The 24892-nt window shown below is 48.4% G+C and overlaps 1 protein-coding gene and 2 long non-coding RNA genes across 6 annotated transcripts in view; 1 reads left to right on the top strand and 2 right to left on the bottom strand.

The window, feature by feature from the left end:
* The window catches only part of IL1RAP (interleukin 1 receptor accessory protein), a 100131-nt gene extending 83618 nt beyond the window's left edge, over positions 1-16513 (top strand). For 3 of the 4 annotated variants that reach the window (XM_082224170.1, XM_082224172.1, XM_082224171.1), the window contains exon 11: positions 15507-16513. In XM_082224170.1, the coding sequence (XP_082080296.1) occupies positions 15507-16237 (731 nt within the window). In that variant the 3' untranslated portion in view covers positions 16238-16513. Of the gene's footprint in view, positions 1-6769; positions 8955-15506 lie in introns of those variants that run through there. The other variant, XM_082224173.1, reaches the window with a different exon arrangement.
* The window catches only part of LOC309533325, a 428448-nt gene that overhangs the window by 151711 nt on the left and 251845 nt on the right, over positions 1-24892 (bottom strand). The gene's annotated exons all lie outside the window — the stretch shown is intronic.
* LOC309533357 lies at positions 1893-7792 on the bottom strand. Its single transcript, XR_014220164.1, has 3 exons — positions 7674-7792; positions 3408-4971; positions 1893-3263 (listed from the first exon to the last, which is right to left on the bottom strand). It is a non-coding gene; the product is annotated as an uncharacterized lncRNA (long non-coding RNA).

The raw sequence follows: 24892 nt of genomic DNA, 5'->3' as shown, positions 1-24892 counted from the left end.
CCAAGAACTCACTTAGTTGGTCTTTAAGGTGCTACTGGAAGGAATTTTTTTATTTTGAGAAAGAGTATTCTTGCAGAGTATTGCTGCTTTTATTCTTAAAAAGTCTTCTTCTCCAAGCACGACCGACAGCTTTTACACACACCAAACGCAACCAGCTTTCTACCATCCAACCAATCCACACCACCAAACACTAACATTATAACAATTTGGTGAAAGGTTGCAAGAGCCATTGTAGGCCACTGACTCAAGCTGACTTAGTTCTTTTAGCATTAAAGAAACAGCGGCCAATTTTTAGCCATGACAAGCCATCTGTCATGGGTGCTTCAGTTGAGATTCCTGCATCGCAGGGGGTTGGACTAGATGACCCTTGGTGTCCCTCCCAAGGCTATAATTTTATGAGTCTATGAATTAGGCATTTGCCCCTGTCCAGGAATTCTCTTGGGGTAGGACCACCCCAAAGGAGACCCACTCAGCAGCATGGATGTGGCCAAGAGGGGCAGGGAAGGGCATTCCTCCCCCCCCAAAAAAAAAACCCCAATGAAAATACATACCGTATTTTTCGCTCTATAACACGCACCCGACCATAACACGCACATAGTTTTTAGAGGAGGAAAATCCGTAGGCATGCCACCCCTAGGCATTCCCTCCATAACACGCACAGACATTTCCCCTTACTTTCTAGGAGGAAAAAAATGAGTGTTATGGTGCAAAAAATACGGTAGTTAACTGAGACTCTCCCCCCAACCCCCCCCCGAAAGGGCTGCCCCCCTAACAAAAATTGTGGCTAAGCCCTTGCCCAGCAACACCAGGTTTGGGATCTCTTCCAGTTAGCCATGACCCCCCCCCAGCTGCAGTGGGATTCCCCCCCCCTGCTTTCTCTGCTATCTAGAAGTGACACTTTCACACCGACTTTGCATTCATTATCTAAAAGCAGCTGCAGAATTTTGCGCCTGCAAAGGGATAAGTCCTGCCACCAGCTTGCGTTTGACACTTTGTAGGGCATCTCTGTGCCCCCCCCCCCGCTAGCACTTCCTTGCAGGGCTCTGGTATGAGTGCACAGAGTTTCCCAGCTCCCGGGCAGGATGTCACCCACCCCCACCCCGTTTTAATAGTGGAAGCTGATCCACAGGCACGCTCCCTTGGTCTCTGTGTCCTCTCCATCCTCTGAATTGACTAGGGCAGCCTTTCTCCACCTGTGGGTCCCCAGATGTTGTTGAACTACAACTCCCATCACCCCAGCTAGCAAGGCCAGAGCTCAGGGATGATGGGAGTTGTAGTCCAACAACAACCCACAGGTTGAGAACCGCTGGACTAGGGCAACCCATGTGCAGGTCAGAACAAGATATCTGTCAGATTCGTCCCACGGTCCTGGCTGATGGGGGGGGGCGTTTTCAGTGAGAACAATGGCGCTGTGTCCCAAATGAGATTCTGTGAGAGACTACCAGGGAGGAACTGTCTTAGGAAACCCCCCCAAGCCCAAAAATGCATGCCCCCCTCTATGTATCATGCCAATGGAAGAAACATCGAGTCCAACCCCCTGCCAAGCAGGAAACACCATCAGAGCACTCCTGACATATGGTTGTCAAGCCTCTGCTTAAAGACCTCCAAAGTAGGAGACTCCACCACACTCCTTGGCAGCAAATTCCACTGTCAAACAGCTCTTACTGTCAGGAAGTTCTTCCTAATGTTTAGGTGGAGCAGCGCATGGAAACGCCATTTACCTTCCCGCCGGAGTGGTACCTATTTATCTACTTGCACTTTGACGTGCTTTCGAACTGCTAGGTGGGCAGGAGCAGGGACAGAGCAACGGGAGCTCACCCCATCGTGGGATTCGAACCGCCGACCTTCTGATCAGCAAGCCCTAGGCTCTGTGGTTTAACCAACAGCGCCACCCAAAGGAAAGGGACCAACTCCTTAATACGGCGGAGATGGAAAAATGCCACATAAAGCAATACAGTCAAAACATATATTTAAACAGTTGAAAGCAGGAGTAAACGAAGCATTGTGGAAGCGATTTCCTGAATGTGGAAAAATCCGCAGGTGCCTGAAAGTTAAAACAGAAGGTGTTTGCTGTGTGACAGTAATAGTACCTCCAATTTGGGGGCAGTTTGTCTCTTAGTACCTGTTGCTGGAGATCAAGAGCAATAGAGGGCTGTTCCCTTCACGTCCTCTGCTAGATTGGTCTTGGGTCTGATCCTGCAGCCTCTCCCTGTTCTTTTTTTGATGTTCTCCACTGTGCGTTACCCAGGAGACACACGCATGTCAGCACGTAACAGAGCTCAGTGTTCTTCTATCTTCTCCCTTGCAGACTGGAGTTTGCAAGTAAGCTCCTTAGGGATCAGCGACTGGGGGCAGGAAAGCTTCAGGCAGGGTCCTATGCACCCTTTTCCCACTTTGGCGGGGGGGGGCAGGTCTCAAACTTAGGCCCCCCCCCCAGATCTCCTCCAAGCGACTTAAATTCCACATTAGGGATTTGTGCAAATAAGGGGAAAGTTTTTGGCATTGCATAATTTGCTCCCCAATCCAGATGTTTCTTCAACTGGATTTCTTAGCCCAGCTACTGGGGGGAAAGGAAGGAAGTTTATGAACATTGAAAGAATTCATTCATCCCCTCGTTCATTTTAAGCAGTTATTAGTCATCTTTTCCGAGTCCGGAAAGCCACAAGAATGAGGAAGTCCCATAGCTCAGTGGGGCAGAGGGCCACCTTTGCACGCAGAAGGTCCCAAGTTTAACCCATGAAAGCATCTCCAGGTAGGGCTGGGAAAGATTTGTAGAATCTTAGAGTGGGAAGGGATCCCTGGAGGTCATTTAGCTCAACCCCGCGCAGAGCTAAAGTCCAATCAGAGCTGAAGAATCCCTGAGAGGCGAGCATTCAGCCTCTGCTTGAAAATCTCCAGGGAAGGATCATCCCCCACCCTGCCTGTAATTCTGGAGAGATGCTGCCAGTCCGTGCAGGCAATCTTGGGCCGGACAGATCAGCTTCATCTGATCCTCAGAATGACCTTAGAGCGGGATCAGCAAACTTTTTCAGCAGGGGGCTGGTCCACTGTCCCTCAGACCTTGTGAGGGGCCAGACTGTAATTTGAAAAAAATAATAATGAACGAATTCCTGTGCCCCACAAATAACCCAGAGATGCATTTTAAATAAAAGGGCACATTCTACTCATGTAAAAACATGCTGATTCCTGGACCATCCATGGGCTGGATTGAGAAGGCGGTTGGGCCAGATCCGGCCCCTGGGCCTTAGTTTGCCTACCCATGTCTTAGAGCAGTGTTCCCCAACCTTGGGCCTCCAGCTGTTTTTGGACTACAACTCCCATCATCCCTCGCTAGCAAGACCAGTGGTCAAGGATGATGGGAATTGTAGTCCAAAAACAGCTGGAGGCCCAAGGTTGGGGAACACTGCCTTAGAGCATAGCTAGCATTCATACTTTGCTTTGCCTCCGTTTGTGCAATGCATCGCCTCCCTCATCTCAGTTTATTTCGGATCCTGGTGCATAATCAATTGCACGCCGTCTAATTGGAGAGGAAACGTGTTTTTTTACGAGGAGAAGGGATTTAATTAAACGTGAAATGCCTATCTTCGGAGAACGCCTGTAAATTATGGATGCGCCTTTGTGCGTAATATTAATTGATGCGACAGTCGCCACGGCACTTTTCCGTCAGAGGGTTAGAAAAATAGGAACCAGCTGAAATTACGTATATGGGTTACGCAGTAAGTGACATCAGATGTGGGGCTTTCAAAGTGCAATGCTTTGCTGGTCTTTGGAGCTGGCAGAGAGCTGTGCTTTTGTCCCCCCGCTTTGATTTCAAACTGCCCAGGCTAAAACAGGTCACTTGACTGCTTTGTGGTGCCAGATGATTGACAGGTGCAGAGCTCTATCCGCCTGTCAAACTGGGCCAATGCTGGGGGTGGGAGGTCCATCAGCTGGACCCAGATCTCCACCCCTGATATAGCTACTGTGTGGGGAAAGAATGATCGTACATGATAGCTTAAGAATTGGAGAATTGGAGAGCTGGAAGGGACCCCATGTGGTCATCTATCCCAACCCCCCGCATTGCAGGAATCCTAGAAAAAGAGCCCCTGACAGAGGGCCATCCGACCACCTTCTGAGGAAGTCCATTCAACCAGCTCTTACTTTCAGAAGGTTATTCCTGCAAGAATCTCCTTTCTTGAAACCTGAATCCATTGGTTTGGATCCTTGCTCTCTCTTCCACGGGGCAGGTATTTGAAGGTGCCTGTCATATCAACCTTTCAGTCTTCTCTTCTCCAGGCTAAACCTACCCAGCTCCCTCACCCGTTCCTCACAAGGCTTGTTTTCCAGACCCCTGAACATATCTGCACATTTTCCAGCTTGTCGGTTTCCTCCTTAGATGGTGGCGCCCAGAACGGGACACAGGACAGAAAAATGATTTCTGTGGGGGGACCTCAGGTCCCACATACTCCTGAACATCCTCTGTAGTCCCCACTGCACCCCAGAGAGCCCTCCATGGGCATTGCTGGTAGATACCTGCATGCCCACCTGAGCCCAACTGAATTTGGGGGTTCTGTGTGCATCTTTTGATCCCAAGGAGGTTTTGCATCTGAGGCCAACAGTTGATCTTCACCGCTAGTTCCCTGAAGCTTCAGCTAGAGGCGTGTCTGGTGGATGGCGAGGAACTGTTGACAGTTTAAAATAGAAATGAACGCAGAAAATTGAGGGCCATAAATGTTTAAAAGCCTCCGCAGAGCACAAAGACAGCAGGATCAAAAAGGACAAAGTTGAAATGACTACGTTTAAAAGCACCAAAATGAGACACTGAGATGCCCCAGTAACTGGGAGGTCCTTGTCTCTTACGAGATGGTTAAGGAGTTCTGGTACCTGTTTCACTTGGAAGAGAATAGGGGGTATAATCATAGAATATGATCATGGAATTGTAGTGCTGGGACCACGAGGGTCATCTAGTCCAACCCCCTGTAAGGCAAGAATCTTTTGGCCCAATGTGGGGCTCAGACCCATGACCCTGGCCTGGTGCTCTACCAACTGAGCTATCCCAGAAGTGACAGAGAATAGTAGGATTGGCCCAGTGTCAAGCCCCTGTGGACCTCCTGGTGTTGCTAAACTCCAGCTCCCAGGCAGTATTGCCCAAGGGTCAGGGCTGATGGCAGCTGGAGTCTAAATAAATATCCAGACGGCCGTCCCTGCACTGGGGTCAAATGCAGAGTTTTGCCAGGCAACCGAGAGGTTCAGGAAAGGGCAACCAACAATGATCAAGGGGACGGAGCAACAATATGAAGAAAGCTTCGGACTTTTTAGAGAACAGGCAAGGAAGAGGTGGATTGATAGAGGTTTGCAAAATTATACATGGCCGGGTGAAAGTGGGAAGACTGAAGATTTTCTTCGCCAGATGGGCGGGGTATAAATAATAAATTATTATTATTTCTCCCTAACACTAGAACTCGTGAAAGATGAATGTTGGAAGATTCAGGACAGATAATAGAAGGGACTTCTTAGTTAAACTGTGGAACTCGCTGCCACAGGAGGCAGTTATGACCACTAATGACCCAACGATCAGGGATGCTGTTAGCTGCAGTCCAATTAATATCCTGCTCTGGGGTGAAAAGCAGAGTTTGGCCGGGCAGCCTCCTCACATTTTGCACACGCTCCTTTGTCTGTGTTTATGATGCTTATTGATGCTGAAAAAGCCTTTGATAATGTCTCATGGGCCTTCACACTGAAGGTGCTAGAGGCGATGAACTTTGGAACAACATTTATAAGAGAAATAGAAACTATTTACTCTAGGCTAGAGGTTGATTCTTAATAATACCATTACTGAAGAATGCAGCCTTATGAAAGGAACAAGGCAGGGCTGTCCTCTTTCTCCGCTATCATTTACCGTATTTTTTGCCCTATAGGACGCACCGTCCCATAAGACGCACCTAGTTTTGGGGGGGGGGAAATAAAGGGGAAAAAATTATTTTCCCCCCGGGCGCGGGGCTGGGGCAGCCCAAGCTTCCCCCGACCCCAGCCCCCAAACAGGCAGCTCTCTGCAAGCCGTGGGAGCCCAGCGCTGGCTCCCGCGGCTTGCAGAGAGGTCCGCGAAGCCTGGACGCGCTGATCTCAGCGTGCGCAGGCTTCGGGATGCAGGCAACTCTCCCCAAGCAGCGGGAGCGTTCCCGCTGCTTGAGGAGAGATCCGCGAAGCCTGGACGCACTGAGATCAGCGTGCGCAGGCTTCGGGATGCAGGCAACTCTCCCCAAGCAGCGGGAGCGTTCCTGCTGCTTGCCGAGAGGTCCGCGAAGCCTGGAGAGCAAGAGGGGTCGGTGCGCACCTACCGCTCTCGCTCTCCAGGCTTCAGCGAAAGCCTGCATTTGCCCCATAGGACGCACCCACATTTCCCCTTCATTTTTGGAGGGGAAAAAGTGTGTCCTATAGGGCGAAAAATACGGTATATTAGTGTTAGAAGTCCTGACGCGTAACATAAGAGCCGGTGAAAATATTAGAGGAGTAAAGGTAGGCAGTAAGGAATTTAAATTGAAAGCATTTGCAGATGGTTTAGTAATTACGGTAGAAGACCCAGATGTTTTGAACTGCAGCTCCCATAAGCCACAGAGATGGCAGTCCCCAACATCTAGAGGGCACCAGTCTTTCTTAGGGGCTATAAACTTCACAAGGAGGAAGCTGAGAACTCACAGGTTCCTGGGCTCAGCTGCCGGAGGGCAGTCTGCCTGCCCCAACCTTCCCTAACCCACTCGGTGTGTTTTCTTCCCTCCTTGCCCTCTGCCAGTTGTCACGGATGAGACCCTGAGCTTCATCCAGAGGAGCCGCCGTCTGCTGGTGGTGCTGAGCCCCAACTATGTCCTCCAGGGGACGCAAGCTCTGCTGGAGCTGAAAGCGGGCCTGGAGAACATGGCGGCCAGGGGGTCCATCAAGGTGATCCTTGTCCAGTACCAGGCCATCAAGAAGAGCAAGGTCAAGGAGCTCAGGCGGGCAAAGGCCGCCCTCACCGTCATCAAGTGGCAGGGGGAGAAGTCCAGCTACCCTCGGGGAAGGTTCTGGAAGCAACTGCTGGTGGAGATGCCCGTCAAGAGCGGCCGGACCAAGAGCTCCGGGCAGGAGCAGGACTTTGCCCAGCCTCCTCTGGGAGATGTCTGAGGACAAGGGGAGCTTGAGCACCCAGCGCTGGGGTGGGGGAGAGGCGTAGCTGGAGAACGAGGGTTTCTGGGATGAAGGGCACCCTCTCTCAAATCCCAAGGGCCCATCTGCCTCTCCCCTCCAGCGCCTGACTTGAGCCTGCCTCGGTTTCCCTTCGGACGCCAGCCCACAAAAGCCAAATTGCTTTTCTACTGGAGCGAGTCAGTATCCTTCCAGGTTGATGTGGGAGCAATGAGGTCTTGCCCGCCCCCCAGTTTGGCGCAAGAGATCTCCAGGGCCTCTGAAGGCCACTCTCCCTACCTTGCAACCGATCCCCTGGCCTAGAGACCCACTGTGATGTTTTTAAACTCTGCCAGGGTTGCTTGATAGCCCCCAGAACCCAAAATGCAGAGCAGGTAGGGAGTTTTTTGCCTCGTGGAGGCAGAGGGCTGCATTTCCCCACCCACCCGCCCTCCTTGAAGCAGCCGATGTAGAATCATAGAACTCCAGAATTGGGACCCAAGGGTCATCTAGTCCAACCCCTGCAATGCAAGGACGTGGGCAGGGTGCCTTCAGGTCAAAAGCCCCATTCTTTTTCCTGCATCCTAGGAGAGTCTGTGTGTTTCCTTTCCCTTCCACCATTTCCCATCAGCCTCCCTTTGCTCCCATCTCCTCTAGAACGGAAAGCCATGTTTGCAATTGTACCTCTCTTTTTTTAACCCCCATGTTCAGTATTATTTCTCATGCCATCTGCCTCTAATCTGCCGGGAGAGTCAAACGGACAGGTTTACATGGAGTTCTTGCTGGCGAGCCTGGGAGAACAGCCCCCAGGGTGGGATTTTCTTTTCGTTCTCAGATTTGATGGAAGCAGTTTTCCATCTCACAAACACACACACACACACACACACACACACACACAGAAACCACAATGCAACTGACATTAGGATTCCAAAGCCCGTTTGCACTGCTCTGAGAACTCGCTCCGACCGTGGGTTGCATGTTTGGCGGCTGACTTCAGCAAGCCAAAGAAGAACCTTGTGTGAGCCTTCACCACAGAGACACAGAGAGACGTCTCAGGGTTCCCGATTCCTTTCTCTCCCACATCTCAGGGTCTGCGGCCAACAGCAGGTGCTTGCAAGCTTCTGTGGTGAACTCAGAACATCCTAGAGCCAAACCATTTCTAGCATGTGCATGAGAAAAGATAGGTTGAGCAGGGTGTGCCTAAAACACCCAAATGACCTTTGACCTCTGGGCTGTTGTTTTGGGAAACGTGGTCTTAAACTTCTTGATGGAGAAAAGATTTAAACTTGGTGCACGGCGTCTAAACCCATCACGTGCACCAGTCCTGGACCATGCATCTTCTGATGTGGGTGTTCTAGTGAATGAATTGGCTCTTCCAAGCACCCTTGCAGTTAAGCACTAGCCTGCTTACCGTAGGCGACTAGGGCTTCCACACAGGCGAGCAAGTGGGCTGGCAGAGATGGGGCAGAGTCCTCCAGAGCCCTCTTCCATACCCTACAGTGGCCTGTCGGAGGAGAGAAGCCCTGCCCTCCGCTCTGCCCAATAAAGAACTCACAGAGTTGGAAGGGACCCCCAGTGGTCATTTAGTCCAACCCGCTGCAATGCATACATATCCCAAAGCAGTTGGAGGGCAAAATAAGGTTGGCAAAGGCCGATCAGAGGTTGCAGTTGAGAATTCATCCATTCATCTCCTTTTGTTGCCATTTTTGTTAACACAGTGCCAGTTCCCCACCTCCCTTTCCTGCTTTGAAAAGTGACCTTGTTTTAATTTTGTTGCGTTCAGTTTGCATTGAAATAAAACGCTTATTTTGATAGTTTTCCTTTTTGTGCTTCAGTTCATTCTCCATGTCTCATGTGTCTGCTCCTTCCTCCTCCACAACCCCAGTTTCTTTTCCCCATTCGTCCTTCAAGAGAGGGGTCTGCCATTAGCCCAGGTCTCAGAAGTTCCTTTGCAGGAGTCTTGTCACAACCAATAGGAGCTGTGTTGGGTCACACCACCCTGGGCTCAGATGGGACTGATGTGTCCATGAGGCAGTAAAATTCACAACCCTTCCCCAAGGAAGCGGATACATTGGGTGGTCTTCAGCCAAGACTCACTTCAAGATTGCCCACTGAAATAAATGAGCATGACACAGGTCCATTGATCCCAATGAGTCTACTCTGAGTAAGACCTAATGCCACCCACTAGAAATATAGTAAGATGCCTTGCAGTGGGTTGTCTTGTTTGGCAATCACTCGTAGCTGAATAAGATTCCATGAACACGGTTTTAACAGTGAGTCCATAATAATAATAATAATAATAATAATAATAATAATAATAATAATAATAATAATAATATATGGTGATGATGATAATGATTATGATTTATTATTTAGGCCCTGCCCATCTGGTTGGGTTTCCCCAGCCACCCTGGGGGGCTTCCAACAGAATATTAAACAGAATAAAACATCAAATATTAAAAACTTCCCAAAGTGACTATGGAGGCCAGTTCTGGATCCACACACCCTTCCACATTGGGGACATTGGTTTCCAGGTGGAAGTTGATCACAGTGTGGATTTGCCAAGTGTGCCTTCCTCTTAGCACGTTTCTCCCTTGTGTCCTGAGTTCGAGAGTCTTCAAAGCCCATGACACCTTGGGTAAAGGCTGTTCTCCAACTGGAGCGCTCGCAGGCCAGCGTTTCCCAATTGTCGGTGTTTATACTACATTTTTAAAGATTTGCCTTGAGACAGTCTTTAAACCCCTTTTGGTGACCACCAGCAATACGCTTTCCATTTCTAAGTTTGGAATAGAGTAGTTGCTTTAGAAGATGGTCATCAGGCATCTGCACATCATGACCAGTCCAGCAAAGTTGATGTTGAAGAATCATTGCTTCAACACGGGTGATCTTCGCTTCTTCCAGTACACTTGCATTAGTTCGCCTGTCTTCCCAAGTGATGTGTAAGAAATTTTGGAGGCAGTGTTGATGTGGATTGTAGCAAATACTAGTCCCATGAGGAGCAAACCCACCGTAGTTAATAGGCACGACTAGCTTAGATCCATTGATTTCAGTGAGTCTTCTCTTTGTGCAATGCTAGTGGTCTCCTGCAAGCCCCTCTGGACCAACCCTGGTGTTGTATACAATGAGGCAGCTGCCAAAGGGGATAGAGACAAGGTGTTGGAGCACAGAGCACTGGGTGCCGCTTGGCTGGTCCTTGCCCCCTCCCCCAAGATAGCCTTCTGCTCTCAGAGGGCAGTGGAGGACCTTGTCCCATCCCCAGTGGTCAAGTCTTACCATCTTCTGTGCATGGAACAAGAGGTGTGGGAATGTTAAGGATAGTAAAGGTAAAGGGACCCCTGACCATTAGGTCCAGTTGTGGCCGACTCTGGGGTTGCGGCGCTCATCTCACTTTATTGACCGAGGGAGCCAGTGTACAGCTTCCGGGTCATGTGGCCAGCATGACGAAGCTGCTTCTGGTGAACCAGAGCAATGCACAGAAACACCATTTACCTTCCCGACGGAGTGGTACCTATTTATCTACTTGCACGTTGATGTGCTTTGAAACTGCTAGGTTGGCAGGAGCAGAGACCGAGCAACGGGAGCTCACCCCGTCGTGGTGATTCGAACCGCCGACCTTCTGATTGGCAAGTCCTAGGCACTGTGGTTTAACCCACAGCGCCACTCGCGTCCCCGTTAAGGATAGAAGGAAAGGGTATATTGAATAAGTATTATCCTTCCTTCACCCACGCCAGTGAGTGATGTAGCAGAGAAGATTCCCCTCAATATAGCTGGAAGCTAGTTTGCAGACTCATTTGAATCTCTTAGTTAAGATTATTTCACACTGTCCCTTTTGATCCCTCTTAAAAGAATAAAGTCATGAGAGTCTTTCTGAGTAAAATAACAAAAGGTTTACTCACATTTCAGCTCACTATTTGATCCCTGAAAGGCAGGCTTTACTTAATAGCTACACAAAGAAACTGTGAGTTGATCTCATGTGCTGGTGGCTTAGAGCCAGCAGACAGCAAAATTACATTAATACAACAAAATGGCTAGAGGAGAGCAGCATGACAGCAAAAGAGCAAGACAATAGAAAGACAAAAGTGACCGAGAAAAAGACTGCGTGACTCGGCTCTTTGATGGAGTCAGCCAGAGCCATGCCCATCTCCCAGGTCACATGCAGAGGGAGATATTCCAGACCAGTAGAATAGGAAATTACAATGAATGAATGAATTTTTATTTGTGTCAGCCATTGGCCACAGCAATAAAACAACAGTACAATACCCAAAGAATAGAAATAAAAAGTCAATTATATAGAATACATTTTAGGGTTTTGAATCAATAGTCCAATAGTGGACTTTATTCTGATTGCCCCAGCTAGAAACCTTGCAGCCTTTGCTGTCAGCTGCTCATCTTGATCTGCCAAGAGAAAGGACACGGTGGCAGTGGCTGGGCGACCCAGAATGGACAATAAAAGAGGGGTGATAATCTAATTCTTCAAGTCTTTATAAAGAGGGCAAGCCAGAAGGGCATGCGCCACCGATTCAGGACTGCCATCTCCACAGGGCCATAAGCATTTTCCATGTGGAATCTGTTGGAATTGTCCCTCAAGTCCAGTCGAGGGCAACACATTCAATCTCACGAGAGTAAAAGCATGTCTATATTTTAGAATTGCTCGGTTATGCAGATAGGGTGCTGGAGAGTCAAAATGGGAAGGTGGGAAATAGTCATACCACGGGCAGAATTTCCTTATTGTGGCCAAGTTGTTCTGACACTCGATATCATTTCGGCACTGACAAATTTCGGCACTGTTTGCCTTACTAAAACCCAGCGTGAGTAGCTGTTGTGGTGATAAACCACAAGAGTGAAGTTTCTGATAGACAATTTTAGTTACCCTGACTGGACGTCCCCCTGCCTGTGCCCACGCTAGGGAAATAAGGAATGTTGCATTTGACAGCATCAATGGATTACATCCCACAAGAGCCTTCACCTGTTGCCAGGATCCCAGAGAGCTGGTCACCTCAAAAGGGATACTGTGGGGTTAGCAAAGGTTCAGCAAAGGGCAACGAAAATTATCAGGCAGATGGAGGGACTCACCTTGGAGGAAAGGTTTGGGACTTTTCACTTTAGCAATTGCCCTTGGGGTCCCTTCCAGAGATTCAGCTCTCGGACAAACATTTCTCCGATGAAAATAGGGGCATCAGGAAGCTTCTTCCGTGTCTGATCTCCTGCACACATAGATGTGGCTATAAACATCTTCACCTGTCACCTTTATCCAATTAAAGCCTCTCCACCCAACCCACCTCACAGCATTGTTGTAAAGTAAAAAATGTGTGAGGGAAGGGATCATTTGCAACAATTTCATCGATAACCTGCCATGAGTCCTTGTCAGGGAAAAGAGTTGGAGTAATAATAATAATAATAATAATAATAATAATAATAATAATAGAAGAAGAAGAAGAAGAAGAAGAAGAAGAAGAAGAAGAAGAAACTGTGAGAATGATCAGGAACATTACTAAAGGTTGAATCCTTACTTCTGAGTAAATATGCTGAAGTTTGCAGTGTCAGGCTGCCCGGTCTTGACCCAGTTACCTGGGAGCAAGCAGCATTGAATACAGTGGGACTTACTTCTGAGTAGACAGTGTCAAGCAACACTTCCCATGTTCCCTAATAAATAGCTGGTTTCAGAAGCATTGCAATGTAATAATAATAATAATAATAATAATAATTTTATTATAATTTATTATTTATACGCCGCCCATCTGGCTGGGTTTCCCCAGACACTCTGGGCTGCTTCCAACAAAATATTGAAATACAATGTAAGAATTTACAGTGGACTGGTGACATTTCCCACCAAAATTATAGGAAGGGCTTTGTATGCCAGCGTCACAATTTCCTTCATTGGGTGCAGGAATTTTATTGTCAGTATAAACAGGGGCTCCGCTTTTTCCACCTACAGACACAGACACACACAGCTTTTAATTGTTTTCTGAGAGGTGGAGGGGCAAAAAAAAAAAAAAAAAAGGAAAATCAGAACATTCTGGGATCAAATCAGAAACTGGGGTGGCTTCTGTAATTCCAGGACTGTCCCTGGAAAATCAGGGAACTTGGAGAATATGCAATGATTCTCTGACTAGAACCCACTGCTCCAAATGCTGGAGAAAATGCCTATATATATATATATATATATATATATATATATATATATAATTGTAGAACTAGATGGGACCCCAAGGGTCATCCAGTCCACCCCCTGCAATGCAGAAATCCACAGCTGTCCCATGCAGGAATCGAACCTGCAACCTTGGCGACAGCTGCAAGATTGCTTTTTGCCCAGGGCTGGAAAGAAGAGAAAACTCCAAAGAAGAACGGAGAGTCAAGATAGAATCATAGAATGATAGAGTTGGAAGAGACCACAAGGGCCATCGAGTCCAACCCCCTGCCAAGCAGGAAACACCATCAGAGCACTCCTGACATATGGTTGTCAAGCCTCTGCTTAAAGACCTCCAAAGTAGGAGACTCCACCACACTCCTTGGCAGCAAATTCCACTGTCAAACAGCTCTTACTGTCAGGAAGTTCTTCCTAATGTTTAGGTGGAATCTTCTTTCTTGTAGTTTGGATCCATTGCTCTGTGTCCGCTTCTCTGGAGCAGCAGAAAACAACCTTTCTCCCTCCTCTATGTGACATCCTTTTATATATTTGAACATGGCTATCATATCACCCCTTAACCTCCTCTTCTCCAGGCTAAACATGCCCAGCTCCCTAAGCCGTTCCTCATAAGGCATCGTTTCCAGGCCTTGGACCATTTTGGTTGCCCTCCTCTGGACACGTTCCAGTTTGTCAGTGTCCTTCTTGAATTGTGGTGCCCAGAACTGGACACAGTACTCCAGGTGAGGTCTGACCAGAGCAGAATACAGTGGCACTATTACTTCCCTTGATCTAGATGCTATACTCCTATTGATGCAGCCCAGAATTGCATTGGCTTTTTTAGCTGCCGCGTCACACTGTTGGCTCATGTCAAGTTTGTGGTCAACCAAGACTCCTAGATCCTTTTCACATGTACTGCTCTCAAGCCAGGTGTCACCCATCTTGTATTTTGCCTCTCATTTTTTTTGCCCAAGTGCAATACTTTACATTTCTCCCTGTTAAAGTTCATCTTGTTTGTTTTGGCCCAGTTCTCTATTCTGTCAAGGTGATTTTGAAGTGTGATCCTGTCCTCTGGGGTGTTAGCCACCCAGATGATGGACTGTGCCGAAACGGCAAAAATGATGGGGAGGATCAGACACCTAGATGACAAGAAATTCAATAAGGATTGGGGGGGGATTTACTGAGTATCTTAAAGATCACTGTAAATATCTGAAGACGCTAGCAGGGTCGATTTAATACTTGTAATATAATTTGATAAGGTTAAATGTGGGTTTAAATAAGTGTGTATAAGTATAATTAGATGCGGTAAGGTTGAAAACAAAAAGATAAATGTTGGAAGCCGAGAAGGGGGGGGGGAGTCGCGGGACTCTGAGAATCCCACTACAGTGGTACCTTGCTTCTCAAACGCCTTGGTTCTCAAACAACTTGGAACCCAAACAATGCAAACCCGGAAGTAAGCGTTCCGGTTTGCAAACCTTTTTCGGAAGCCGAACATGCCCCATTTTGAGTGTTGCACTTCTGATCTGAGTGTTACGCTTAGATCTGTCTGTTTTTGCTATTTATTTTGCATTTTTGTTTTTGCGGCTCTTTTTGTTTTGTTTTTGTGACTGTGTGGAACCCGGTTCAGCTACTGATTGATTGATTGATTGATTGTGCGACTGCAGTACATTGTTTCTTGCTTTCATTTTATGGATCAATGCTCTCATCAGATAGTAAAATTCATGTAAATTGCTGCTTTAGGGGTTGTTTTTAAAAGTCTGGAACAGATTAATCCGTTTTGCATTACAGTGGTACCTCTGGTTATGTTCTTAATTCATTCCCAAGGTCTGTTCTTAACCTGAAGCAGCACTTTAACTAATGGGGCCTCTCGCTGCTGCCGCACCGCCACTGCGCAATTTCTGTTCTCATCCTGAAGCAAAGTTCTTAACCCAAGGTACTATTTCTGGGTTAGCGGAGTCTGTAACCTGAAGCATATGTAACCTCAAGCGTCTGTAACCCGAGGTACCACTGTACTTTCTATGGGAAAGTGTGCCTTGGTTTTGGAATGCTTTGGTTTTGGAACGGACTTCCGGAACAGATTAAGTCTGAGAACCAAGGTACCACTGTAATGTATAAATGTGATTCTGTTTAAAATGAATGTTATTTCTAAAAACTGGGGGAAGGAGGAATATCAGCGCCACGCTTTAACCAGCTGAGCTGTTACGGGTGCAGAGACCTGACTGCCCTGCTTTCCTCTCCCCCTCAGATACCACGGAAGCCATTTTCGACTTCATCCAGAGGAGCCGCAAGATGATTGTGGTTCTGAGTCCCGACTACCTCCTGGAGAAAAGCATCAGCATGCTGGAGTTCAAGCTGGGTCTCTTGTGCCAGAACAACATCGCCACCAAGCTGGTGGTGGTGGAGTACCGCCCCCTTCTCCGCGCCCACCCCAACATCCAGCAGCTGAGGGAGTCGGTGGCCTTTGTGGCCTGGAAGGGAGAGAGGTCCAAGCGCCCCGGCTCCAAATTCTGGAAAGCCCTGCGCTTGGCGCTGCCCCTGAGGAGCCTCAACGCAGCCGGCAGCTGCTCCTGGAACGAGAGCTGCTCTTCCCACTCGGACATCAGCCTGGACCATGTCCAGAAGAAGAAGGGCCGCTTGAAAGGACCGGCTGAAGCACCCGGCTCCCGGCCAAAAGGTCTCCCTGTCCAAAGGGGCCTGGCGCCGCTGCCCAGGTCAAAGGCCAAAGACCACGCCAAGCCCTTCCTGGCCTGCCGCTGCTGTGTGGCCTACTGCAACGAGAACCACAAACTCGGGGGCCACGGGCAAGGCGGGGCCAAGCCCAAACCGGGGCTGCAGTGCCACCGGACGCCCGCGGGAGAGGCCAAGGGGCGGAGGTTGCAGAAGAGCGAGAAGCCGTCGCAGCAGCACCCGCCGTCAGCGCTCAGCCTTCGCCACTACGCAGACTTGTCAAACAACAATGACTTTTACGTGCTCTAGGTGTCCCTCTCGCCCCCTGGGCATTGGGGTGAGGGGAGAGGAGGTCTCCCGTGGGTTGAGGGTCCATGCCGTTGGGGTGAGGGAGCCGGCACAAGGGCACAATGCTCTGTGGGATGAGTTTGGGGCCATGTTAGGAGGCCGGGGTTCCTGTTCCACAAGCCTAGATAAAGGTAAAGGGACCCCTGACCATTAGGTCTAGTCATGGCCGACTCTGGGGTTGTGGCGCTCATCTCGCTTTACTGGCCGAGGGAGCCGGCATACAGCTTCCGGGTCATGTGGTCAGCATGACTAAGCTGCTTCTGGCGAACCAGAGCAGCGCACGGAAACGCCGTTTACCTTCCCACTGGAGAGGTACCTATTTATCTACTTGCACTTTGACGTGCTTTCGAACTGCTAGGTTGACAGGAGCAGGGACCGAGCAATGGGAGCTCATCTCGTCGCAGGGATTTGAACCACCGACCTTCTGATCAGCAAGTCCTAGGCTCTGTGGTTTAACCCACAGCGCTACCCACGTCTCTTCCATGAGCCTAGGGATCCCCCAAAATGCACGCACAGATCAGGCAGCTCAGATGTCTCAAAATTAGGTACGTTCCCTGACGCTGGAGAAGGTATCTGGCTAGAGGTGGCTGAAGGTCTTGGGTAGTCCTTTTAGCAAGTGCTTCAAAGGTGTCTTGGTCCTCAAGGATGGCCAGGAGCATTGTAAAGGGGCCGAGGCTGCTGCTCCAGAGGGGATGACCCAAACCAATGGAGTCATGTGTCGTGTTCTGGGCACCCCAGTTTAAGAAGGACATTGACAAGATGGAAGGTGTGCGCAGGAAGGCAACCAAGATGATCAAAGGTCTGGAAGGAATGGTTGAGGGTGTTGTAGAAGGGAAAGATGGCCATCTGCCTTGGGTGCTTTAGTTGGGATTCCTGCATTGCAGGGGGTTGGACTAGATGTCCCTCCAGGTCCCTTCCGAGACTACAATTCTATGATACGAGAGCCAACTTCAGATATCTGAAGCAGCGTCTCATGGAAGATGGCGCAAGCTTGTTTTCTGCTGCTTCAGAAGGTAGAACCAGAACCCACAGATTCAAATGAGGAGGAAGGCAATTCCAACTAAACTTTAGGAAGAACTTTCTGGTGGGAAGATCAGTTGGAATGATCTCCTTGAGAAGGTGGTGAGCTCTCCCTCTCTGGAAGTTCTGAAGAGGTGGTTCGATGCTTTAGCTGAAATTCCTGCCTTGCAGGTCAGGGGCGGGGGGTGGACTAGATGACTCTCAGGAAGAAGAAGAAGAAGAAGAGTTTGGATTTGATATCCCGCCTTTCACTCCCCTTCAGGAGTCTCAAAGCGGCTAACATTCTCCTTTCCCTTCCTCCCCCACAACAAACACTCTGTGAGGTGAGTGGGGCTGAGAGACTTCACAGAAGTGTGACTGGCCCAAGGTCACCCAGCAGCTGCATGTGGAGGAGCGGAGACTCGAACCCGGTTCCCCAGATTACGAGACTACCGCTCTTAACCACTACACCACACTGGCTCTCAGACCCCTTCCACCTCTACCATTCTTTAACTCTAGTTGCAATGCTGGCATCCCAAGGCCAGTGGAGAGCTGCTGATGTGTGGTTTTCCCTATGGAGCCCAACCACGGCAAACCCATCCACCCATTCTGCATTTCTTGTGGGTTCAGACTGCTTATGATTTAGATCTGGAGTGAGTCATCTCAAATTAGGCAAGAGCTTGGTCAGAAATGCAAAAAAGAGAAAGAGAGGATTATTTTGGTGACAAATGTTTTGGTGTGTGTTTTTTTTAAAACCTACCTTTTCAGGATCTTAAATTATTTTTAAAAAAGTTGTATGGGTTTGGGGAGAGTTGTGCTGTTTGGTTTGGGGAGAACTTTCAGATTCTTTGCTTTGGCGCTGTTGCTCTATAAACCCTTTGATAGATAATAATTTGTTTAAAATCCTTGAAAAGAAGAAGAAGACTTGGTTGGGTTTCTGAAGTCAGGATGCTGAAAAAGCTATTGTTGGAAATTGGGAGTTCATTTCTGCGAAGGATTGAAAAATAGAAGCTGAAGAGCTGCTATTGGGTCCTGGGTTCTCACCCTTGCTTCTCCCCGGGGCACTCGCTGCAGCACCCACTTTCCCCCCAGAAATATCTCCTGCACTCCACTGTCTGGAAAGTGGGTGAGGAGTGGGATGAAAAGCCTGAGGACAAGAGAGGGGTGGCTTTCTGGGAGATGAGAGGGCAATCAGGGGCAGCAAAACTGCTGAATCCCAATTTCTGGAAGCCTCAGCAGGCGGGGGGGGGGGCTCTCATGCTTGAATCCTGCTTGGGGGGGTTCCCACAATGGGCACCTGCTTAGCCACTGCAAGAACAGGAGGCCTGACCAGATAGACCATTGGACTCATCCAGCAGGCTTTTCTTATGTTCTTATGATTACCGTGGACGCTTGGGTTGCAAACGTGATCCGTGTGGGATATCAAGTCCAAACCTCCTCCTACTCCTCCTTCCTCCTCCTCCTCCTCCTCCTCTTCTTCTTCTTCTTCTTCTTCTTCTTCTTCTTCTTCTTCTTCTTCACTTTCCAGCTCACACCATCCATGTTTCCTGATCTGAATTGCACCCCCAAAACTACTGTTTGCCTTACGGGTGTCAGAGGAGGGCTGATTTTCTCCTTTACAGATATCAACTTCAACTGTGAGCCAGTGTGGTGCAGTGTTTAGAGCACCGGACTAGGACCTGGGAGACCTGGGTTCGAATCCCCGCTCCGTCCTGGAGCCCACTGGTGCCTTGGCTGTCTCTCAGTCTTGCCCAGCCTCACAGGATAAACAGGAGAGGTGTGTAGGGCACACTGAACTCTTTGGAAAAAAGGGGGATATAAATCTAATACTGAATTAAGCTGACCCATTCCAAATCAACCCTCAATGAAGTTACTCAGGACTTGAGTCTATTTTTCCAGAGGTATGTAGTTTCTTTTTTAATTTTTAAAGAATAAAGAAATTGTAGTAAAGCATAAACCCAGAGGGTTTCGTTCAACGGTTTGTAGGAACAGACACACACACCCCCGCCGCCCTCCAGCTATGATTTTGGGAGTTTTTTCTTCCTAATAACTCTGGACTGGACAAAAAATAATTAATTTTAAAAGTCTTAGAAAATGAGCATCACCGAAGCGTAAAATTAAGGCTATCTGGGAGGACCAGAAAGAGGCAGCCTAAAACTGAAAAGGAGATGGGGGGCGAGAAAATCATTAAGATCTAAATTGTTTTAAAAATGGGACAGTGGGGGCGAGGAGGGAAGTGTCCCTTGCCACACTTTACCGCCAGCTGGGATGCCTCTGGAGTGACCTTAGAATCCATGTCTCCTCTCCTCTCCTTCAACTCCCCCTTTTTTTTGGGGGGGGGGGAGCCTGTTTCTTGGCGCTCAGTCCATCTCTTTTTCCGTGCTCATAGCATGATGGACGATTTCCTCCTGACTGAGCCAGTCTCCCAGTGAATCGACAATGGATTCTGAAAGTTCCCCCAGAGATGTATTTTTGGACAGGAATGTGGCAAGGCTATATTTACCCCCCCTCCCCGCCATTCCTCATCCCTTACTCTCCCCACAAACAGTATTTTCACAGTCCTGACATATCTGGGAGCTTGAAATAGCTCCTGCTCCTGCCCCGGGGGAAGATTTAGACATTGCATCCATTAAGAGCATCCCTTCTCCATCTTTTGTTTAAAAAAAGGCCTTTTCAGAGATGCAGCTGCAATTCCACCGCTGGCTGTTCCCCTCCCCAGATCGTGCCCCTCTCCAGGATTTTCTCTGCAAAAGGTCAGCAAACCTCTGGGTCTCAGGCCTGTGGAATGTGGCCCCAAATGTTTCAGCCCTGAATCATGCCAGCTTGTTTGTGCCAGAACAAACTAGAACTTGTGAACATCCAGTGGAGATGAATGTTGGCAGGTTCAAGTTGGATGTGATTAAGGACTGGCATGCCTTTGCAGGGATTTGTTGCCAAAGCTTCTCTTTCGAATTAGAAACCTCTAGAAGATTATAATAATGACAATAATAATAATAATAACAATAATAATAATTAAAATATTTTTTTATTTATACCCCGCCCTCCCCGGCCACAGCCGGGCTCAGGGCGCCTAACAGCAGTAAAATTGCAAGAAAAACATAATAGGGGGGTGGAAGAAGAAGGGGGGAAAACAATTTAAATTAGGGGTTAAAATACAATTTAAAATGCAGCCTCATTTTAATAGTAGCCCATAGATCAAAACCATAAGGGGAGGGAAACAATATGGTCAGACTGAGTCCAAACCAATGGCCAGGCAGAACAGCTCTGTCTTGCAGGCCCTGCAGAAAGTTGTCAAGTCTCGCGGGGCCCTAGTCTCTTGTGACAGAGCGGTCCACCAAGTCGGGCCCAGTACTGAAAAGGCCCTGGTCCTAGTTGAGATCAGTCTAACCACCTTGCAACTTGGGACCTCCAAAGTGTTGTCATTTGTGGACCTTAAGGTACTCCGTGGGGCATACCAGGAGGTGTGATGCCCTCTGGCTTGGCCTTCTTAAAGATGCCTCTAAGCGCATGCAAAGACATCACCTTGCCAACAAAGGTCCGTATAGTTAAAGCCATGGTTTTCCCAGTAGTGATGTATGGAAGCGAGAGCTGGACCATAAAGAAGTCTGATCACCGAAGAATGGATGCTTTTGAATTCTGGTGCTGGAGGAGACTCTTGAGAGTCCCATGGACTGCAAGAAGATCAAACCTCTCCATTCTAAAGGAAATCAGCCCTGAGTGCTCACTGGAAGGACAGATCCTGAAGCTGAGGCTCCAAGACTTTGGCCACCTCATGAGAAGAGAAGACTCCCTGGAAAAGACCTTGATGTTGGGAAAGATGGAGGGCCCAAGGAGAAGGGGACGACAGAGGACGAGATGGTGGGACAGTGTTCTCGAAGCTATGAACATAAGTTTGACCAAACTGCGGGAGGCAGTGGAAGACAGGAGGGCCTGGCATGCTCTGGTCCAGGGGGTCACGGAGAGGCGGACACGACTAAACGACTAAACAACAAGCGCCTGCAGAGTGCCCTCCCCAGTAGTCCCCAACCAGGTCAAGCCAGGACTTGTGAGTTGCAGGGTGTGATTTCTTTGTAGACATGAGACAAAGGCTCTACGCAGCCCCAGCTCAGTCCTGGCTTCTCTGCCTCAGCTCCAGTTTCAGTGCTTGTTCTTCTGGGATTGTTCCTTTTGCACAGAAGCTGGCAGAATCAAGCCGCGCACCGACATTTTGGGAGCATCTGTTTACAGCGGCACCTGGTCACCCTTGGGACTGGTTGGACGGAAGGCAGGGAGGTGACCAGTAGGTGGCGCCAGAGCTAATGAGAACTTGAGCCAACTCGTTGTGTCCCCATGCTCCTCTTCCCGGCTGAGTTCTGCAAGAGCAGCGCTGAGACCGAGGAGGAGAAAGCCCTGAAGCAGGGCCACTCACTGGGCTGGAAATAAGTAGGGCAGGCAGGTGGGGGCTGGATGAGGTTGGTGGGGCCATGCCCATTTGCCCCAATGCACTAGCCTCCTCTTGCAATGACCATCTTCTGAGCACCCTGCACTAGAAATGAAAGAAACCATATTTGAGAAAGTAGATTCCAACAAAATATTAGGAAGAACCAGTGCTTTTTTCTGGGGGAGGGGTGCAGGGGAACGCATACCCCTAAACATTTTGTGGATCTTTGTACTTTTGTCCATTTGTTGTTCTTTAGTCGTTTAGTCGTGTCCGTCTCTTTGTGACCCCCTGGACCAGAGCACGCCAGGCACTCCTGTCTTCCACTGCCTCCTGCAGTTTGGTCAAACTCATGTTCATAGCTTTGAGAACACTGTCCCACCATCTTGACCTCTGTCATCCCCTTCTCCTTGTGCCCTCCATCTTTCCCAACATCAGGGTCTTTTCCAGGGAGTCTTCTCTTCTTGTGAGGTGGCCAAAGTCTTGGAGCCTCAGCTTCAGGATCTGTCCTTCCAGTGAGCACTCAGGGCTGATTTCCTTCAGAATGGAGAGGTTTGATCTTCTTGCAGTTCATGGGACTCTCAAGAGTCTCCTCCAGCACCACAATTCAAAAGCATCAATTCTTTGGTGATCAGTCTTCTTTATGGTCCAGCTCTCACTTCCATACATCACTACTGGGAAAACCATAGCTTTAACAATATGGACCTTTGTCAGCAAGGTGATGTCTCTGCTTTTTAAGATGCTGTCTAGGTTTGTCATTGCTTTCCTCCCAAGAAGCAGGCGTCTCTTAATTTCGTGGCTGCTGTCACCATCTGCAGTGATCATGGAGCCCAAGAAAGTAAAATTTCTCACTGCCTCCATTTCTTCCCCTTCTATTTGCCAGGAGGTGATGGGACCAGTGGCCATGATCTTCGTTTTTTTGATGTTGAGCTTCAGACCATATTTCACACTCTCCTCTTTCACCCTCATTAAAAGGTTCTTTAATTCCTCCTCACTTTCTGCCATCAAGGTTGTGTCATCTGCATATCTGAGGTTGTTGATATTTCTTCCGGCAATCTTAATTCTGGCTAGGGATTCATTCAGCCCAGCCTTTGTCCATTTACTGTATTTATTTTTCCCGATTTGAACTATACAGTGGTGATTTTCTTGAGTCAAAATGACAGTACCCCTAAACTTTTTTAAAGGAAAAAATAGCACTGGGAAGAACTAATTAAGCAACCAAGATTATCAAGGTTCTGGAAACCAAGCCTGATGAGGAACGGTTGAAGGAGCTGTTTGTGTTTAGCCTGGAAAATAGGAAGCTGAGACGCGATCTGAGAACCATTTTCAAATATCTCAAGGGCTGCCACGTGGAAGAGGGAGCAAGCTTGTTTTCTCCTGCTCCGGAGGGTAGGACTCGAACCCATGACATCAAGTTACAAGAAAGGAAATTCCAGCTAAACATCAAGAACAACATTTTGATGATAAGAGCCGTTCGACAGTGGAGTGGTCTCCCTCGGGAGGTGGTGGGCTCTCCTTCCTTGGAGGTTTTTAGGAATAGGTTGGGTGGCTGTGTGTCATGGATGCTTCAGTTGAGATTCCTGCATTGCAGGGGGTTGGACTAGATGACCCCCCGAGGTCCCTTCCATCTGTACAGTCCCAGGGCTCTACATAATACAAGGCTGCTTTGTGTGGGTGCGTTTTCTTTTAATGGCCGCTAGAGGGCAACCAAGGGAGGCCCAATAAAAGACACTTCCTTCTTTAGCAACACAAATCAAAATCACTTTTTTTAATAATAATAATAAAAAAGAAATATTTGAGGGTGGCTAGAACTCAAACCAGAGCATGATTCCCCTTTGCCCAAAGAACTACTTGCTAGAGCCTTTATTTTTGCAAGGAAACAAAACATACTTCAAGTCAGGAATCATCTTCAAATACTTGGACCACTGCAATGCGCTCTACGTGGGGCTGCCTTTGAAGGTGACCCGGAAAACTGCAACTAATCCAGAATGCAGCAGCTAGACTGGTGACTGGGAGCAGCCGCCGAGACCATATAACACCGGTACTGAAAGACCTACACTGGCTCCCAGTATGTTTCTGAGCACAATTCAAAGTGTTGGTGCTGACCTTGAAAGCCCTAAATGGCCTCGGTCCAGTAGACCTGAAGGAGCGTCTCCACCCACATCGTTCTGCCCAGACACTGAGGTCCAGCTCCGAGGGCCTTCTGGCAGTACACTCCCTGCAAGAAGTGAGGTTACAGGGAACCAGGCAGAGAGCCTTCTCGGTGGTGGCTCCCTCCCTGCTGAACGCCCTCCAATCAGATGTCAAGGCAATAAGCAACTATTTTACTTTCAAAAGACACCTGAAGGCAGCCCTTTTTAGGGAAGTTTTTAATGTCTGACGCTGTATTGTTTTTTATATTTGGTTGGAAGCCGCCCAGAGTGGCTGGGGAGACCCAGTCAGATGGGCGGGGTATAAATAAATTATTATTATTATTATTATTATTATTATTATTATTATTATTATTATCATAATCATCATTATTATTATTATTCATAATAAATATCCCGCTATTTCCCCCCAGAAGTTTGAGATGTAAAAGATGTAGCAGAGTACTATAGAAATAGGGGGGCTGGGTTATGGGGCACAAGCCTGTGATTGTGGGCCCTGAATGGCACCCTCCACACTGAGGATGCGAGGGACTCATGGACCGGCATTGAGTACGTATTTATCTTATTTGCATTTACGCCCCACTTTGCTTCCATCACAGACCCTGAGGCAGCACAGGTGAGGCCTGCAAATTGCCCCCTATCTCAGCACCGACTGGGGTTGTCCATTTCAAGCCAGGAGGCTGCATCAGGTACCTCCAGATCGTGCCTTGATGGGACCTCGACTGCTGCTGTTAAAATACTTTGACCCATGGAGCCCCGATTCCTGGTTCAAGGCTTTGGACCGCAAGGGAATTGAGCATGCAGCGCGGGTGCAACGTGAATGCACAGCGCCTCCAACTGGATTGGGATGTGAGAGCTTGTATCAGAGCACATCATGTTTATTTATTTATTGAATTTATATATCGCCCTATACCCGGAGGTCTCAGGGCGTTTCTCAGAACAAAATCAAAATATGAAACCACAATATACCATATTTTTCCGTGTATAAGACTATAAAGGTAAAGGTAAGGGGACCCCTGACCATTAGGTCCAGTTGTGGCCGACTCTGGG

Source organism: Podarcis vaucheri, assembly GCF_965113315.1.
Source record: "Podarcis vaucheri genome assembly, chromosome: 5".
In the NCBI taxonomy this organism is placed as follows: domain Eukaryota; kingdom Metazoa; phylum Chordata; class Lepidosauria; order Squamata; family Lacertidae; genus Podarcis; species Podarcis vaucheri.
The sequence above is the reverse complement of the archived record's forward strand: the minus strand, read 5'-3'. Positions and strand labels throughout refer to the sequence as shown.